This window comes from Thrips palmi, unplaced genomic scaffold (assembly GCF_012932325.1).
Source record: "Thrips palmi isolate BJ-2018 unplaced genomic scaffold, TpBJ-2018v1 HiC_scaffold_4, whole genome shotgun sequence".
Lineage (NCBI taxonomy): Eukaryota > Metazoa > Arthropoda > Insecta > Thysanoptera > Thripidae > Thrips > Thrips palmi.
Window position 1 is genome coordinate 2,824,040 of NW_023144631.1, and position 17,766 is coordinate 2,841,805.

Consider the following 17,766-nt stretch of genomic DNA (forward strand, 5'->3'; position numbering starts at 1 on the left):
CTCGGACCCATTTTACCTCATCATACCACATAGATATTTTGAAGGAGGGAGGCGCAGTGAAGGGGCCACTGATATTATTTCATCAAATATGATGGCTTCAAAAATTTATATGTAGTTTAGACGGTTTGGAGGAATTTACTTGAAAAGTTAGGGCTACATATGGGGTAGTAAATATTATTGTGGCTCTAGAACTGCGCCATCACCTGAACTGTGGTAGCTTAGAGCAGCTCCGTGTCAGTGTCAGCCGGTAGAAGTACATGTATGTAGGATGAGTGTGTAGATGCTGCTGCATTGCCTGTTTGTTAATGCCACCCTTTTCTCCACATGCAACCGTTTGGCGTCCATCCATCGCAGGTGTTTGGTAACATTGCACTTGATCCTGGATCGTCTATTACAAGACACAACAACTTCCGCAACTTTGTTCAGGGCCTAATGCTACTCTTCAGGCAAGTAATCTTGCACTTTCCTGTTAACCCATGCAGCATACAAGGTTGAGACATGCATTATCAAATTTGGCATGAATGCTAAATTTTTAATTCAAGAAACAATTAAGGAAACATATAGAATTTCTTCATCACCCTCTTCTATATATCTTTGAGACATTAATATATGTCTGGCTAGGAACACTCAAAATCATCTTCCCCTTTCTTCATTTGCCACTGTCACTCTTTGAAGTGAGATATGACTCTTCCTCCAAGTTAAACTTTGCTCCTCACTCACTTATTAACCATCCACTCCCGCCCATAAAAAGAATAATCCTTCACTTTGTATGTGTGAATGGGTTTGCATATGCTTGTACCTTATGCTTAAACATTTATTTATCACATAACCATATTAACTGCAAGTGGTAAGTAACACTATCACAAAACATATTGCACAACAAGCACTGAACTTTGCAACACTTACCGTAGTTCAATGGTTATTTATCTGTCCAAAGACGGTATTATTTATACTGGAAAATACATTATCCCCCATTGTTTTTTTTCTTCATGAACGTCATCTGATAACTATGTTATTGAGCTGCCTGCATGAAAAAACAACATCGCAGAAGCCTTTCAGAAGCATCCGGTTTCTTGAGCATTTGTATTCATATTATTTGCATGCAGCTTCTGAATGTATATGTTACTTACTGCTAAATAAGAACCTTAAAAAATTTAATCAAGAATAACAATTATCATATACATGAAAGTGACTGATTTTCCGAATATACGGGCACTTTTGCAAAATCGATGTTACTGCATCTATTTCATGTGGAGCCCATGGCTTTCAAAGTGTGTCTCCTCTATTAATTAATTTTAAAAAAAGATTGGGTCATTCTAACAATCACCCTATAAAAACGGCATCAAAAGTGCTTTTCACGTCCTTTAATTTTATTCTTATAGCTTCATGACTCTTGATTCTCAATCAGCTCAATAAGCACCTTCAAGATAATATTTTGTTGATAAAATGAGACTTTAGAAAGCTACTGAAAGCCACTGTACCAACTAATTACCTCTTGTGATTAAAAGGCCACTGCCCACATTATTTAGTCGGTCAAATTGCATCTTTTGCCTATTTGTTTCCTGTTTGATGGCTTTTGCTCATTTATGTCCGTGTCTAGACCGCTTTAATTGTGCTGATTTCATGATGGACCCCAACCTCATGTCCTATCCATCCCTCAACAGTCACCTTCATATTTATTATGTAGCTTATTTTTGCTTCAGATATGCAGAACCACATGCTCACTCTATTTCTGTATGCAGGTGTGCAACTGGTGAATCATGGCCGAGCATAATGCTGTCTTGCATCAAAGGAAAAATTTGCGATCCAAAGGCAAAGAAAACTGGTGAAACTTGCGGCTCAAATCTTGCATATGCATATTTTGTTTCCTTCATCTTCTTCTGTTCATTTCTTGTAAGTTCATTAAGTTAATGAGTGGTGTCTTTTCTTCAAAATCTCTGTGCTGTATTGAATAACACGTTATGACCAATTTTATTCTAGATGTTAAATTTGTTTGTTGCCGTTATTATGGATAATTTTGATTATTTAACTCGTGATTCATCTATCCTGGGTGCTCATCATCTTGACGAGTTTGTACGAATATGGGCCGAATATGATCCTAATGCCACGTATGTAGATCATAAAAGCTATGCTATGCTAATTAATGATAAAAATGAGTAATGTTCTCACTTTCTTAAAAATTACTGACTTCCATTTCCTTCTTCTCCAGAGGCAAGATTTTGTATTCAGAAATGTATGATATGCTTAAGAACATGGATCCACCATTAGGATTTGGCAACAAGTGTCCGAACAGATTAGCTTACAAGAAACTAATTCGTATGAATATGCCTATGGATGCTGAAGGCCGAGTACAATTCACTACAACCCTCTTCGCTTTAATTAGAGAAAATTTGAATATTAAAGTTCGTGCTGGTAAGATTGATACTTGCATATGCTTACTCAAATAACATCATATAGATGTATTGACCTGATAATCAAATTCCGCATCTAATTACTTTTGCGTTTGCAGCTGATGAAATGGAGCAGGCTGATGAAGAATTGCGGGAGACAATTCAGAAAATTTGGCCCCTGCAGGCCAAGAAAATGTTGGATCTTCTTATTCCTAGGAAAGATGGTAATGTAACTAGAGATTGCTGGATCTCACACATTTTGCAACAGTTACTCAAATGGATTTGTTTGGTGACCATTTTCCTTGTCTGATTTAAAAATATTTTCAGAGCTTGGCAGAAACAAAATGACAGTTGGCAAGGTGTATGTCTCTTTGCTCATCATTGAAAATTGGCGAGCCATGAAAGCAACTGCGGGCACTGGACAACAGGTTAGTGTTCTAGAAAGCAAGTGCATCTTTTTCAAAGTTCAGTAACCACATATTTTGTTCACAAATATTGTGGAAATTGATACAAAAATGAGGGCGAGAAAGCTGTTGGTTTGGTGTTATGGATCCATGGTTTATAATTTGGTTTCCTTTTCTGATGAGAGCAGCAGTGGTACAGTTTTCATTGTGCCGCTATAATAAAATTCACCTTGAAAGTCATGTGTTTCCAAGTTTCGTTAGGGCCCCAGTGAAAAATGAAAATGAACAAGGATATCAGGTTTAGCTTGGATGACACCTTTTGATGGACATTCCTTTGTCTTTCTTCATAGTTTTGCTCAAAGATTTGAGTTATAAAAGTATAATTACTGTTTTACGCGTCACTATAATCTTAATGAAAGTTTTGAATTGTTTGGGCACTTTTCATTCAGAGGATTAAGATCTAAGTCTGTGAGACTTGCTATCTTTCCTGCCTATGTCTTTCTCTGTTGTCTGAATCTATCTTGATGTGCATGTATGTGTTAACCCCAATAGTTGCCTTCCTTTAAATTCATGTGCCTTTTTGCATTTAAGTTTATCCCAATTAAAATCAATTGTGCTGAAAATATTCTTTGCAGTCTTTTGTACAAAGCCACATCTTTCATTCAAACAAATATTTCAATGTTTTCCATCAAATTAAAATTCAATTATTTTATCCCTTACCAATTGGATTACCTGGCTGTAGCATTTGATGAGAAAGTACCCCCTACCTCCACGAATGTTTCGAAGCTTCGTGTTGGTTAATAGTAGATCTGTCCTAGGCCCGTAAATGTAAATGGTTATGATAAATAGCTCCAATGCTGTGACGTGTTTGTGTACTTTTGTAGGGCATGGCTGAGACCAGTTGTCTTATTTGCAGTGTGATAGATATAGCCATGGGTGCATGACTTATTGGTGAGGTCCCTTGATACATGATAAAGTGAATGGGATTTTAAATATAAGTCGGTCTGTAGTCAGTGTCAGCTTTCTTTGTGCATTTCATATGAATATAATATTTGTATATAAAAAAATTAAATATATGTGTACGTGTGTGTGTGGTTTGTGTGCAGTGGCTGATTTTGTTGATGTTTAGCATTCTGATTTGCGTGACACATCAAAAAACCCCTGCCATAAGTATATGGAGGCTTCTCCATTTGAGCCATATTTCAATTGAAGATCTTAAATGTGTCATCATAACATTTCTTTTAATGCTAGTTTATCCAGTGTTGACTTTGAGAAGAATACTAGGAAAATCTTATTTCAGCACTTCAAAGCTGAGCTTTAGATGGGGGCACTGCCAGCATGCAGCATCGTCCCTCAATAACACCTGTGTTTGTTTCCAGGGCTTTGGTGGTCATAGTCCTTCCAATGAGGCGGTAGTATTCTTATTAGAGATTATTTCTTTCATTCTTACAACCCTTTTGTAGATCTTTTATTCTCCAAGCTTTATAGAAGAAATTTAAATCAGTAATGTGAGCCAGCACATCTCTTAAGTTCATGACATCTTGAACATTTTATCAAAGATGTTGATAGGTTTTGGATTCATGAACATGATGTGCTGGAACACTTGCAATCATGGAACATTGGAAGATAAAAACTAACTTCATAATAGTCTTTGGTGTCATGATTCACTGTCTTCTTTATTATATTTGCAAATCAAATAGTTAGTATTAATCGTAACTTATCATTCCTCATAGATTGACACCCAGATATTTAATTCCTTTTACAATCATTGATAGACAGTAGGTTTATTATTACCTTAAATGTGTTAGTTCTACTAGGCACAACTTCTATTCCTCTCAATGATTGATATGATACTTCAAGTAGCCACAACAATCTTTTGCCTTACAATCCTTCAAATTTATCAAACTGGAATTATAAATGGCTGCTTTTGTGTCTTACACAGGACTATTTGAGTTATAATTTTTCCACACCCAAATATTTGAAGTATCATCGATTTCTTGAATTTTTGTTGTTTGTTTGTGTGTTGTTTTAAAAGGGAATTTTTTGAGAGAACCCTAGGTTGATGCTTGAGGCTCAATGAAACCGGGTTTCTTTCTTCGTTCTCAACTTCATCTTTATCACATTACCAGTTTGAAAAATATTAGTTGTACTGTTGTGCTCATTAACCCAGGCTTTTTCCCCCATAACCCTGAAGTCAGAAAAAATATCTTGTATGCCCATCCAACCAAAATCAACACTAGCTTTTCTATTCATGCCTTGCATGTTTGATCTTTTTATTGGTTTTGTATTTATAGTCTTCAATTCTGCATGCATATTCTCTCTTTATTCTTCCATCTGACTCACCGTTGTACACTTGGCATCAATCATCATAATTTAAGGATCATCAACTTGCATCAACTTGTACAAATTACCATTTTTCAACTGAAACAACATGCATGTTTAAATGTGCCATGTGCTCTTAATAATTTGTTGCCTCTGGCAGACATAAAACCTAATTATTTTGAATATATGCAAGGAACCAAATTGCTGATTTGTTCTTATGGCTTACATGCTGTACATTCGTGTTCTTACATTTTTCTACATCTAAACCATATTGCTTTGCATGCTGCTCGCTTTTCCTGTGACGTTTCAATATTCTGTGACTCTTAGTTATAATGTATGTCTCCCTTTGCAATCTGTCTTTTTCTTGTCTGTCTCACGTTTGTTCAGGTTTAAAGACGGAATGAATTCATGCAAACTAGTATCAGACGTCGAAGTAGAGCATCATTTTTCAATAAAATCAATGCATGTTCCGTTTCTTCTGCTCATCTATTCTGGATAGGATATCTTTCTTCAATAATGACAATAATAATAATAATAATAATAATAATAATAATAATAATAATAATAATAATAATAATAATAATAATTCAAAGAATACATAAGTCTTGTATGATCATGTGAAATTTAAATTTATTTCTTATAGTATGTGTAATTGTGCTTTGTATGGTATTTGTATTTGCACCATTATGCACCTTCTACTCAGCCAGGGAATACGTTGTTTAACCTGACACGGGGGCTCAACCTCACTGGCCATGGCTGGCCAGGAAACAGCCGAAGCGGATCCTTGGATCACAATGGAACAACGGGCATGAATGCTGAGGAAATAAGTCTTTTGGGTCGGAGAGCCACACCCCGCAAGAAGAGCTTCCGGTGAGAAGTAGTTACTGATCAGCTGGTAGTTTTGTTCTCTTGTTTAGTTGTTTTTTTGCTGTTGTTGTTTCTGAACTTTTCAGCATCTTTAAATAAATATTTGTTGCTTGTTTCCACCTTTGTGCAGATAATAGCTCCTTGCAGCTTCCTGTCAATTTCTTTATCTGTTGCTGCTTTTGTTTTTGTTTTGAAAATGTGTTTTTATTCCTTTTCCTTTATGTAGTGAGCGATTTTGACTATCATTGAAATTTCTGTGTAGAAATGCTTGCCTTTGTTCTTTCTGGTTATTGTTTTATTGTAGGTGTTGTTTCTTCACTTATCCGCTCCGCACTTTTTCACTGATTCCACCAAGTATTGAAACATTGTTTTATAAGGGTTACGTCTTTATAATTGTCTAATTGGTTTGTTTTTGTTTCTGTTGCAGGAACAAAAAGGTGACATGACTCAATGACTGGTTTGAAATTACAAATCTTTATTAATGCTAATGATTTAATCTACATCAAAAATTGTGGGTTAAAGATAAAGGGAGTAGGGTAACCAGCTGGTACAACTCTTGCCGCAAGGTTTCTCTCTCGTCATGTCTATATACTAACAACTTTTCATTGCTCACAATGAGAATAGCGTACATTCTTTGGTAATAGGTAGTGACATACTGAAGTGCAAATATTTAGTTTGAACAAAAGTATAGAGAAATGAAATTTGGTTGTGTGTGTGTGTGTGTCTATTATTTGCTACTATAATCAAAAGATTTAGACTCTACCAAGTAGATTTAATTGTTATATTTTATTAAGGCATACATTCTAATGAAATGTAGAATTTTCTTTATGAAAGTCAGTAGCAGACAACAACTGTCTTGTTACCTACTAATCATACTAAATAGTCCTTCTTTTACCATATCTTCCGTTCTGTTCAATCCCCTTTTTCATCTTAATGCGCTGCAATACCGTGACAAAAAGTTGCCCTGTTATGAGCATCAACTCCACGGACTTATGCCCTCCTCTTCCCTTTTCTCATCTTGTAAATCAGGGAATAGACTGTTCAAATGAATGTGTAGTTTAGAAAAAGATATCTCTATATACTCTTTTCATTATCTGAAAATTAAACTTTGTTGTACATCCAACCAAGTGATCTTCTTTTAGAGTAGAAGATGAAGATCTATAGTTTTAGCTGGTGTATAGTAAACACACACTTTTAAATGATAATGAAATAAGGTTTAGATTTGTAATCAATAGGAAATATATTTGAAGCAAACACATGTAATGCTATGGTGGACTGACATGACTTAACTATTTTTCAATGTATTGTTAATTTCCTGTCATGAGTTTTTAGTAGTTCCAGAGGTTTTACACTAAAAACTCTTCAGACCACCAAAGTAATGTTCATTCATAGACTTTAAACTTATTTAAATGTTATATTTAGGGGTGAACGATTTTAGACCCAATTAGTTTTGTATACCCTGTTCCTGTTTAGAGGCATAGGTATTGTTATGGTTGAAAATCAGAGTACTTAAGTTTTACTGTCTACTCCTAGCATCCCTTTATATTTCTCTACATCAATCCATGGGTTGGTTGGGATTGTTCCTGTTGTAAATAGTTGAAGCAGAACTGGACCCATACTCTGCTCTTTAACCATAACACAAGCGTTACTCACATATTTGTATGAAAAATTTAATTGCAATTGAATTTCAAAAAACTACTTTGTTTTTTAAGGCTGTAACGAGGATGCCACTCAAGAAATGAGTGCCTTTTTGTTAGAATATCGGTTTACAGCTTTTCCTACCATGGCCACCTGTACTCTTTGTCTCTTTCTGTCTTCTGATACCTAATGCACGCAAACTTTTGCACGTTTTTCAATTTTAGCATGTATTCTGATATTGGTGAGATATCTTTCTTGGAAAATTTTCTAGTTTTGGAAGAGAAATTTTCCCTGTTTCTAAAGTAATTTATTTCTACTTCAGAAATTTATGATGCCTTAGTTTCTTTATGATAAATTCATGTTGAGCTTTGGTAATATTTATGCCAAACTCAGCAATGGTAGTCTAAAGTTTTTACCTGTTTGCTTCCCTCTAATTAAATCTTATACATTGCTATCAAATCAGTTATGTGTAAGTGGTCTTCAGCATCTCTGCAGGCAGCCAGATACTTGAACTGCACCTTGTGGGCTGTTATGTCTCACAGTCACTTTGCACTTCAGTTTTCTTTCTTTCTTTCTTTTGTTTTTGGTAATGTAGATTTATTGTAGACGTTAGAATAGACTGAACTTTGCTTAAATAGCATATCAAACAATTTCAGAAGTTAAAAAAAAGGAATTGGTTGAAAATTCTTTAATTTGTGATTCAGTAAGGCACTAACATTAGGTTTCAAGAGGTTCCTCGGACTGAAACAAAATGAAAACAAAACTTAGGATAGAGTCACATCATATGAAACTAAGAGCTAGCTTGAGATTGGTTTCTCATTAGACTAAAATATAGTAATCTAGGAACTCGAGCAACAACATCTAGTCAATCATGTAGTAAATTTTGAATATGGCTGATAAACAGCTTATAGATATTGAGTGCCTTTAGGGCATGAATTAGATGAAAGCTAAAGCACAGCACTACAGTAAGGTGAATGGTATACAAGATCATTTCTTTTGACTCATTAGATTTATCCGGACTTCAAAACACAACCCTATTGCACAAACCATTTTGCAGGAAAAAAAGATTTTCACCCACAAAATTAGCATTGGATTATTTGTGCTTAACATTTATATGAATAAGTCTTTTGTGTTGACACAAGTGTGATGTGAGAATCTTTGTAACACTTTAGACTCCATATCTGACATCTTCAGGGCAATGACGTTGGATTTTTGTGGCCAGCAGGGAACGGAAGCAAGCGAGCATCGGATGTCACAGGAATCCCTTGTCGACCAACGGCGGCTACATCCAGATAGCTATGGACTTCATCGGACAGGGTCTAGGTCTAGATCTCCTAGTTTAAGGTAGGAGCACATTCAACTCAGCCTCAGGTTTCCTTCTCTGTGGATCATCGCTAATTTGTTTGTGTTCATGTGGCCATGTATAGGCATCGTGGACGCTCGCCCACCCCGATAGGCCGGGCATCTTCGCCCCATGGCAGGCATCACTACCGGCATCCTCACCACGAAATAGGATTTAGTGATACAGTATCCAATGTTGTTGACTTTGTCAAACATGAGCACAGAAGACATCACCCAAGAACCAGAGGTCAGTATTTGCAATGTGCTTCTCTCAGAGAATACATTATAGATGTTTCCCTTTATTTTGGTTTTATGTCTAAATAGATGGCTTTAAATGAATATTTGGAGACTGAATTACAGAAAGATCCCAATTGCATTGCGAACTTTCGTTATTTTTAACATCGCTTGTTGATATGTGTGTGACTACTTTTGTCCCATCGTCTTATTTACCGTAACCTTAACAAAAGTTACCACTAATTTCTGCTTCAGTTGTAATAAAAACTTGACTTTGGGATTAGTTGCTTGTGTTGATTGGTGTGGGTGTGTTGTGTTGTGTGTGTGTTTGTATGTATGTGTGGGTGACATGCTGCCTGATGGTCCCAGTGTTGTGCTCTCCTCCGCCAGGTTCCTGGTCCGCGTCCACCAGCCCCGCGCGCTCCCCCAGCCCCAGCCCACGGTACAACGGCGTCGGCATGGGCCATGGCATGGGCCACGGCATGAGCCATGGCATGGGCCACGGCATGGGCCACCGCTACGGGACGACGAGCCTGGAGCAGCGGTCACGCTCCCCCAGCCCGGGCGCGGGGGCGGGAGCACGGGGGAGCGGCGGGGCCCACCATCACCTGGGGCACGGGCCGGGAGCACAACAACACCACCACCATCACCTACCCAGGCCGCCGTCAGGGGCTCTGCCGCCACCCCACGCTGGCTTTGGGCCCCACGGGGGGCACATGGGTGGCCTGGGAGCCCCCCTGCGGCCGCAGCAGCATAGCTACCCCGTGCTGGTGACGCGGCGCGGCCAGGGCCGCCGCTTGCCGCCCACCCCAAGCAAGCCGTCGACGTTACAGCTGCGCCCGGCGCCCATCAACTTCCCGCAGCTCAACGCCTCGCCGACGCACTACCCGCTGCCGCAGCCGCCGCAGCGGGACCCTTCGGTGGCCGCGTACTGCCCGCTCAGCTTCGAGCAGGCCGTCGCCATCGGGCGCGGGGGCCGACTGCTGCCTTCCCCCGTGCCCAACGGCTACAAGCCGGGCCAGGGGCCTGGGCAGGCTGGGCTGGCTGGGCAGGCACAGCCGCCTCCCCACCGCAAGCGCAGCCGGCACTCGGACTCAGATGACGATGACTGGTGCTAGCCCAGCGCCCCGCCCCCACTCGGCACCCCGCCCCATCCCCCCTCGCCCTCTCCCTGCCTACGCCTATTGTTATTTATTAAAAAATTGTACATAAAGTCCCCTTGTTTTTTAATACTGGAATCGAGCGCACATTGTGACACGTGTGACAGTGCCACGCTCCCCCGGGGTGTCGGTGCCGACTGTGGGGCCTCGGGGACACGCAACCCGTACGGGGTGTCCCCAAAGACTTCTTACCAGATTGCCAAGTGCATCTACTGCCAAGTTTTTAAACTATTGTTCTCTACTGCGTTGTGTGAAAAACTTTCCTTCTTTGTCTTGACTCGTAATTGATAAAGTGTACAGTTTTTCGTGCAAATTCACAATTCTCTGTAAATTTATTACCAAGAGCTGGCTTTATGAACTTAAGTTATTGTTGTGTTTCTTTACTTTAGGTTTTACATTTTACTGTGATATGATAGCAAGACAGAAAATATTATAAACTAAAAAAAGTGACATTAAAATCTTATTGGTGCTCAGTTCTGCCAACCAAGAGTTTATGAAGAGTGTTTGAAAAACTTAAACAAAAAAAGAAGACAGAAGAGGAGATGTGGTGTTTGCTGTAGGGTAGACTAGAGTGAAGGAAGCAGATTGTGTTTTGGGGTCGCTAAATTTGTACAGATTTGTATGATCCCAAAGAGGAGGAGTGTTAATCCTGACTGACCATATGTTGTTCACTTATTATTTTTTCTGTTCTAATTTGTTCATCATGTTTTTATTTTAGTGGCAAACTATGTACCTTATAACTGTGTAAACCTTTCCTGCCATGCAGCAAAGCATTTATTATGATACAACAATTCGTCCTCCTTGGATACTTCTATATTTCCTATTATTATGATTATTGTTATTATCATCATTATTATTATTGTTATTATATACCTATCAAAAGTTATCATGCCAATACTGCTATTCTTTGATTGTTGAAGTGAGTGATATGAAATCAAATTTTGTGGGATCTAAGAAAGCTATTTTTTATTTACTCTTAGCCAATTGTGAAACTTTGGTTTGCCACGGATATGAATTGTGTGTCACAGCTGCACCAAAACTGATACTAGCTATTATTTTCCATGGTTTGCCATTAAAATAAACATTTTCTTGTTAAAAATCTTTTATGAAACTTGTGGATCCAAATGTTGTTTACTACTTATGTTAGATTGAGATGAGTGACTGTATACAAAGGGTAGGTTCATGCCATTCTTTTCTATCCTTAAGGTCCTTTTCATACAATATGTGGATCGTTATTATACCTGTTGACTTGGTTCAAGACTTCCCACTGTTATTATAAACACATTATCATTTATTGTGAGTGAGAAAGAAGCCCTTTAATGATTACAGTTGTATGTTGTTTGTTCATTTCACAACAGAATCAAAAAATTTTGTATATTGCTACAAATCAGGGAGAGACTGTGTGAATGAGTGTGTGCGTGCTTGAGTGAGAGGAATGATTGTGTGAACTTCTCATTTTATCTGCAAATGAATTTCACTCACCCTAAAATGAAGTGCCCAGAATAAGATATCCTCGACAAAATTTGTTGACAAAACATTTAACTGCTCTCCGCCACTGTTGTAATTGTATTCCTCATGTCTCTGGGTGTATATATGTGTTTCAGAGTGTGATAGAAGATTGATGAATTTTAAACAAACATCAGCTTTTCTACATGTGTCCATTTTTGTAGTACAAGTGGCTAAAAGTTAGCCCCAGCCCTGATGCTCTTGTGACCATCAAAGTTTTGGACAACCTATTTTTCCAATTTGTGCTTTATATAAGTTTTGAAAATGGTTCCAATGAAAACTCAGCTAGCAGCCATATCATGCAGGGAGTGTTACTATACTTCCTAAACTTTTGTTGGGAAAAAAAAAGTTTCATATTAACCCTTTTAACATTGGAAAAGTTATCATTTATTCTGGCGTTTTTCATGTATGTATTTCACATATGTGCATCAAAAGAAGAAGCATTTGGAAATGTAGTCATGTTTTATTTTCATTCTTTTTTGAGTCCTGTTCAGTCCCTTTCATAAAAGGAAACTTGAGAAAATCTATTATGTACTGATCAAATTTTCTTATACGTATGTCTTCATTTTGTAGGATTGCCTTGTCAATCAACTGACCAGTATGTCGCAGGTTAAATATGCCCTTTTCTACTAACATAGTTATTTCTCACTATTTCTTTTACTTGAGACACAGCATTTAAATAATACCAATACTTCTTCTAAATATGTAAGAGCAGTTAAAAGGTTCAAACACATACTTCTGTTTAATATTCAGATGTGGATTTCCAATTACATCTCGGACAAAACTACACCACTTTAACTACGTTACTTCTTTTTTATTGATATGACTTACGAACTGCTACTAGGACTTTTACTACACCCAATCATAATGGGGCCAAATTCAAGTAGGCCCTTTTGAATAAGAATGAAAAAGATAAAATGGTAACATCTTGTTTAAAAAACGCTAGTATGCTGTACAGAAACATATTTTTCAACATCTATGGAATAAAGTTGTGTTTTTGCTTCAGCACCAAGTTTTTATTCTTTTACACCCATCCTTCTATCCATAGCAGGGGGTTTGTGTCATATGCACTTGTGTAGTGGCATTGGGGTTGTGAAATGAAAACTCTCTTTCAATTGCTCGGGACACTAGATTTTAATATCATTTAGCGTTAAAAAATCTTTTTGGAAAAAACAGCCTACATAAAAAGCTGAAAGAAATTTTTGCATTGTTTGGTATTAAATCGGTATCCAAGCTTGATATCGTCTTAGAGGTCTTGAAAATTTTTACATCTCAGGAATTATGTTTTCTTTCTTTTCACAAATCAAACTTCATCATCATCAAAGTACTTCATTCTAAGTAATCTTCCGAAAGTGACAGGATTTGCCAAAGAAATTTAGGTAGCCTTCAAAAAAAATTTTTTTGTGATACTTCCAAATTTTTTGCTTAGTTTTAGCAGGGGTGACGGGGCGTGGGCGGGGCAGGGTTTTGGTGGCTAGGCGGCCTAGGCGGGGCGGCGACGCCGGCTGCGGCTGCGACTGCGACGACGCCGGCTGCGGCTGCGGCTACGACGCCGACGCCGGCTGCCGCGGCGACTGCGGCTGCGGCGACGCATCATGCCTGGCCTGCAACCAGCACGGCCAAACGAATCAAGTTAGCCTGCGGCACGCGTTGCGCGGAGCACGGTGTACACACACGCAGCAACTTGCCCACACATTTGGCGAGAAGAGTTGTACATGCTCTTGTCCGTGCCGTCCATCTCACGCCAAATGGCCTTCGAGTCGTGCTTGAGGCGGGCGGGGGTGTGGCTGGGGAACAGGTCCCGCATGGAGCGCACGAAGTTGAGGAAGGCGCCAGCGTTTCCGCGGGTCCTGCAGCGGGAGAAGGACGAGGTGGAGGTGCGTCGAAGGGGTCGTTGCTGTCGCTTCAGGCTTCGGAGGCTGCTGTACTTACTTGGTGCCCTTCTTGACGCCGGCGCGCGCACGCCGAGTCCTGGACCGGCCACGCGACTTGGAGGCTTGCCGACGAACCATGTCGACTGCTGTCTGATCCGCGCCGTTCCTGGCCGACCCCCGTTCCCCGCCCGCGGCCTAGGCCGTGCTGGCCGTGCCCGTTCCGAGGTAGTTAGTGTTCCAGTACCAGTGCCGCTGCCTCGTCCACCATCGAGTTCTGGCGGGACCCGCGGACGTTACCAGGCAACCCTGTGCCGAGCCCAGCCGAGCCACGGGGTGGCGAGTGGCTTTGTTGCGACGCACCTGTTCTAGATAGGGTGCCCACTCGTCCAACGGGTGGTACTTCCCTGACGATGCGGCCCGCCTTTACCGCCTTGCGGGGCGCCGGCGTCGCGCCGCAGGCCTCGATCTAGGGTTGCCACCGACCAGCTTGTCACGCTGGTCATCGCGGTCGTCCCTCGCGCGATCGGCCTGGTCCACGTAGGGTTGCCGCTCGTCCTCGCCCATGAGGCGCCACAGACGCGCGGCGTGCAGCTTGATGCGGGCCAGGGCGCCAGGGCCAGCGCCGCGGCGGCTCCCCGCCTTCAAGGCCTTCACGAAGTTGAGGAAGGGGCTCACGCTGCCGTGGCGGCTCAACCTGCCAAACGGATCTCTCAGGAGAAAGACACCCCTCCCCTCTCCCCGGGTCCTTCCACCCTTCTTTTCCACGCCGCCCTTTGCTTCCCCCAGCGCTCTCAGTGCGCCGCGCGCGAACCCAAAGAGGCGAGAGCCCAACCTGACTCCGCGGCGCCGCTTGCGCTTGGGCTTGCGCTTGGGTCTCTTGGGGGCCCAGGGCTCGGGCTCGGGCGGGGGCAGCACGCGCCGAGGACGGCGACGCCAGCGCGGCGGCATGCTACCGTCCTTCGCCCTCTTCCTTCCGCGAGGCAGTGCAGCGGCCGCAGTGCCCCGCGGCCCGCACACCCCGCACACCCCTCCGCGCCGTCCGCGGGTCCGTGTTGCTACGGCCGCTTTCCGTCAAAACATGCCGCGTATCCAGGGGATCCAGGGGTGGGGCGCGCGCTCCGGGGCGCGGGGGTGCGGGGTGAGGGCCGCGACGGCATGGCGCGGCGTGGGCGTCATCGACTGGCGGGGCCAGTGGCGGGGCCAGTGGCGGACTACCTGCCGGGGGCCCTGCACGGCCGCGGCCAGCAACGCCCGCCCCGCCAGCCGACAGCATGGATGACCCGAAGCCGGAGGCGTGAGTAGGGTGAAACGCACCACACTGCCACGCTGGCAGCACACATCACGCACACGGACTTGTTGTCGCAGCGACGGCGGCGCGGGCGGCACGCGCTACGTCAAGGTGCGCACCGTGGGCAAGGGCGCGTTCGGCACGGCGGTGCTGTACCGCAAGGAGCCGGAGGGCTCGCTGGTGGTCATCAAGCAGGTCCCCGTGCTGGAGCTGTCGGCCGCGGAGCGCGTGCGCGCGCTCAACGAGGCCCGCGTGCTGGCACTTCTGTCGCACCGCAACGTGGTGCGCTACTTGGGGTCGTGGGAGCGCGACGGCTGCCTGCTGCTCGAGATGGAGTTCGCGGGCGGCGGCACGCTCGCGCAGTTCCTGGCCAACCGCACCGCCCGCAACGCGCCGCTGTCCGAGCGACGCGCCCTCGCCCTCTTCGCGCAGGTGGCCTCCGCCATCCGCCACATGCACGCCCACAACGTGCTGCACCGGGACCTCAAGACCGAGAACATCTTCCTGACCAAGGACAACGTCGTCAAAGTCGGCGACTTCGGCATCTCCAAAGTGATGGGCACCCAGGTCCAGGCCGAGACCGTGCTCGGCACGCCGTACTACCTCAGCCCCGAGATGGTGAGGCCCAGGCCCAGCATCCCGCTGTCGTGAACTGCTTGATAGTCGAGCTGTCACCGTACCCGGTTGACCCGGTTGCTCTGCCCGCTCTGCCAGTGCGAGGGGCTGCAGTACGACCAGAAGTCCGACGTGTGGGCGCTGGGCTGCGTGCTGTACGAGCTGCTGGCGCTGCGCAGGGCCTTCTCGGCGCCCAGCCTGCCCGCCCTGGTGCGCCGCATCGTGGCCGCCGACTACCCGCCGCCGCCCTCGAGGTGCGTCGCGTCGTGCGTCCCGACTCCCGGCCTTCCCGGCCGCCTGCGTGAGTTGGGTCGCCTGCCGCCCTGCATTTCCACTGTGCTCGTCCAGGTACTCGTCGGCCACGCGGGGGCTGCTGAGCTCCCTGCTGCAGACCGAGCCCGGGGTGCGGCCCGCGGCCAACGTCATCGAGGACCAGCTGCTGCCGCCGCTCCAGGCCGCCGCCAACCTGTCCTCGGACGCGGACTCGCTGGACGGGTCGCAGGGACCGTGTGCCAGGTAGGCGTTGCGCGAGGATCGTCGTGGTCCTGGTCCGCGGCCGGCACTGGAGCTGCCACGCGGCTGCCACGCTCTTCTCGGCTTGCAGGAGCGTGGTGCTGGAGCTGCGCGCGTCGGGCTGCCTCGTGTCACTCACGCCCGTGCCGCTGCCCGCCAGGGCGTCCATCCGGGAGCTGGCTGTGAGCCGCACGCACTGCGTCGCGCTCACGCAGGGTGAGTAGCGGGGAGAGCGGCGCACCCATGGGCCCGCCCCGCTCCCCCGCGCTCGGCCCTCACTTTCGTCTGTCGCAGAGCAAGTGGTGTTCACGTGGGACGTGGTGGACTGGCGGGCCGCGCCGACGGGGTGCTCCGACCTGAGCGCGGGGCTGGAGTCGTGGAGGAAGCCCCAGCACCAGCCGCAGTGCCTCGACTCGCTCACCGGCCTCGGCATCACCCGGGTGGCGGCGGGCGACGGCTTCAGCGTGTTCGCGTCGGACTCTGGCGCGGTGCTGACCTGCGGCGACGGCGCCGAGGGCTGCCTCGGCCACGGCGACTACTCACACTGCGTCCGGCCGCGCCTCGTGGGTGAGGGGTCGCTCTGTCTCTGTCGCACTCGTGGGGCGTGCGTGGGGTGTGAGAGAGACAGACTTCTCTCTGTGCAGAAAAGCTGCTGGCGGCCGACGTGGTGGCGCTCGCCGCGGGGCCAGCGCACGTCCTGGCGCTGGGCGGCGACGGCTGCCTGCACGCGTGGGGCCGCGGCCAGCACGGCCGCCTGGGCCTCGGCCACCAGCAGGACGCGTGAGTAGTGGGCCAGTGCACCAGTACTACGTAAGGGACGCGCCAACGCGCCGCGACTGGTGGCCGTCCTCTGCTTGCAGGCTGCTGCCCACGGCGGTGCCGCTGCCCCAGGGCGTGGTGGTGCGCTCCGTGCACGCGGGGCCGGACTGCTCCGCCGTCGTGTCCACCGCCGGGGAGCTGTTGCTGGCCGGGGACAACTCGAGCGGCAAGCTCACCCCCTGGCCGCACAAGGGGCTGCGCACCAACCTGCCGGTACCGTCACACGAGTTTGTTACGCCCTCGCGATGGTTTCAAGAACTCGGTCCGCTTCTCCTGCTCCAGAGCTGGCTCGGCGGCGCGGGCCGCGGGCCGTGGCTCCGGTTCCGCGCGGTGGGACTGCGTGACAAGGAGCCGGTGCGCGACGTGCACCTGTCGCAGCGCCACAGCGTCGTGGTCACGGAGGCCGGCAGGCTGGTCATTCTGGGGGACGCCGTGCGCCACGCCATCCCCGCCGAGAACACCTTCGCCGTGAGCATCCGCCATCAATCATCCTTGTTGACTGATGCCGCACTGCCGTCGCTCTGTCTCTGTCGCACCCGTGCGGGACGCCACATGAGTGCGAGAGAGATAGACAGCGGAGTGGCGCCGCTGGACCAAACCTCACCCAGCTGCACCTGTGGCAGATGGCGAGCGCCGGTCCCAGTTACACTGTGGCGGCCTCCCAGGACAACGTAGTGTACTTCTGGGGCCGCTGGGCGGACGGCAAGCAGGTGGGCGCTGGCCAGGCCAGCCAGGACGACGACGCCGTGCCGCCCAGGGAGCTGCTGGCGTGAGTGTCACTTCAACCGCGCATTG

General features: G+C 45.9%; 2 protein-coding genes across 21 annotated transcripts in view; both read left to right on the plus strand.

Annotated features, from left to right (window-relative positions):
* LOC117649828 (voltage-dependent calcium channel type A subunit alpha-1) overlaps nt 1-12,870 on the plus strand; it is a 38,618-nt gene extending 25,748 nt beyond the window's left edge. For 9 of the 20 annotated variants that reach the window (XM_034392935.1, XM_034392939.1, XM_034392932.1 and 6 more), the window contains 12 exons: nt 355-446; nt 1,743-1,893; nt 1,981-2,108; nt 2,210-2,412; nt 2,510-2,614; nt 2,718-2,818; nt 4,174-4,206; nt 5,820-5,986; nt 6,411-6,420; nt 8,844-8,965; nt 9,049-9,209; nt 9,566-12,870. In XM_034392935.1, coding sequence (XP_034248826.1) covers nt 355-446; nt 1,743-1,893; nt 1,981-2,108; nt 2,210-2,412; nt 2,510-2,614; nt 2,718-2,818; nt 4,174-4,206; nt 5,820-5,986; nt 6,411-6,420; nt 8,844-8,965; nt 9,049-9,209; nt 9,566-10,314 — 2,022 coding nt within the window. In that variant the 3' untranslated portion in view covers nt 10,315-12,870. Of the gene's footprint in view, nt 1-354; nt 447-1,742; nt 1,894-1,980; nt 2,109-2,209; nt 2,413-2,509; nt 2,615-2,717; nt 2,819-4,173; nt 4,207-5,819; nt 5,987-6,410; nt 6,421-8,843; nt 8,966-9,048; nt 9,210-9,565 lie in introns of those variants that run through there. The other 11 variants (XM_034392936.1, XM_034392951.1, XM_034392931.1 and 8 more) reach the window with 10 other exon arrangements.
* Nucleotides 12,871-15,007: 2,137 nt separating this feature from the next.
* Nucleotides 15,008-17,744, plus strand: LOC117649506 (serine/threonine-protein kinase Nek8-like). Its single transcript, XM_034392375.1, has 9 exons — nt 15,008-15,030; nt 15,102-15,642; nt 15,739-15,893; nt 15,988-16,155; nt 16,244-16,368; nt 16,447-16,719; nt 16,797-16,932; nt 17,013-17,439; nt 17,595-17,744. The coding sequence occupies exons 1-9, from the start codon at nt 15,008-15,010 to the stop codon at nt 17,742-17,744; spliced, it is 1,998 nt and encodes a 665-aa protein (XP_034248266.1).
* Nucleotides 17,745-17,766: the final 22 nt, after the last annotated feature.

What these genes read in the sequence shown, in the direction of transcription:
- LOC117649506 (XM_034392375.1), top strand. Translation starts at nt 15,008, where the DNA reads ATGGATGACCCGAAGCCGGAGGC. An exon ending in TCGCAGGGACCGTGTGCCAG is followed by an intron (nt 16,156 to 16,243) that starts GTAGGCGTTGCG and finishes CTCGGCTTGCAG; the next exon opens with GAGCGTGGTGCTGGAGCTGC. An exon ending in CTGCGTCGCGCTCACGCAGG is followed by an intron (nt 16,369 to 16,446) that starts GTGAGTAGCGGG and finishes CGTCTGTCGCAG; the next exon opens with AGCAAGTGGTGTTCACGTGG.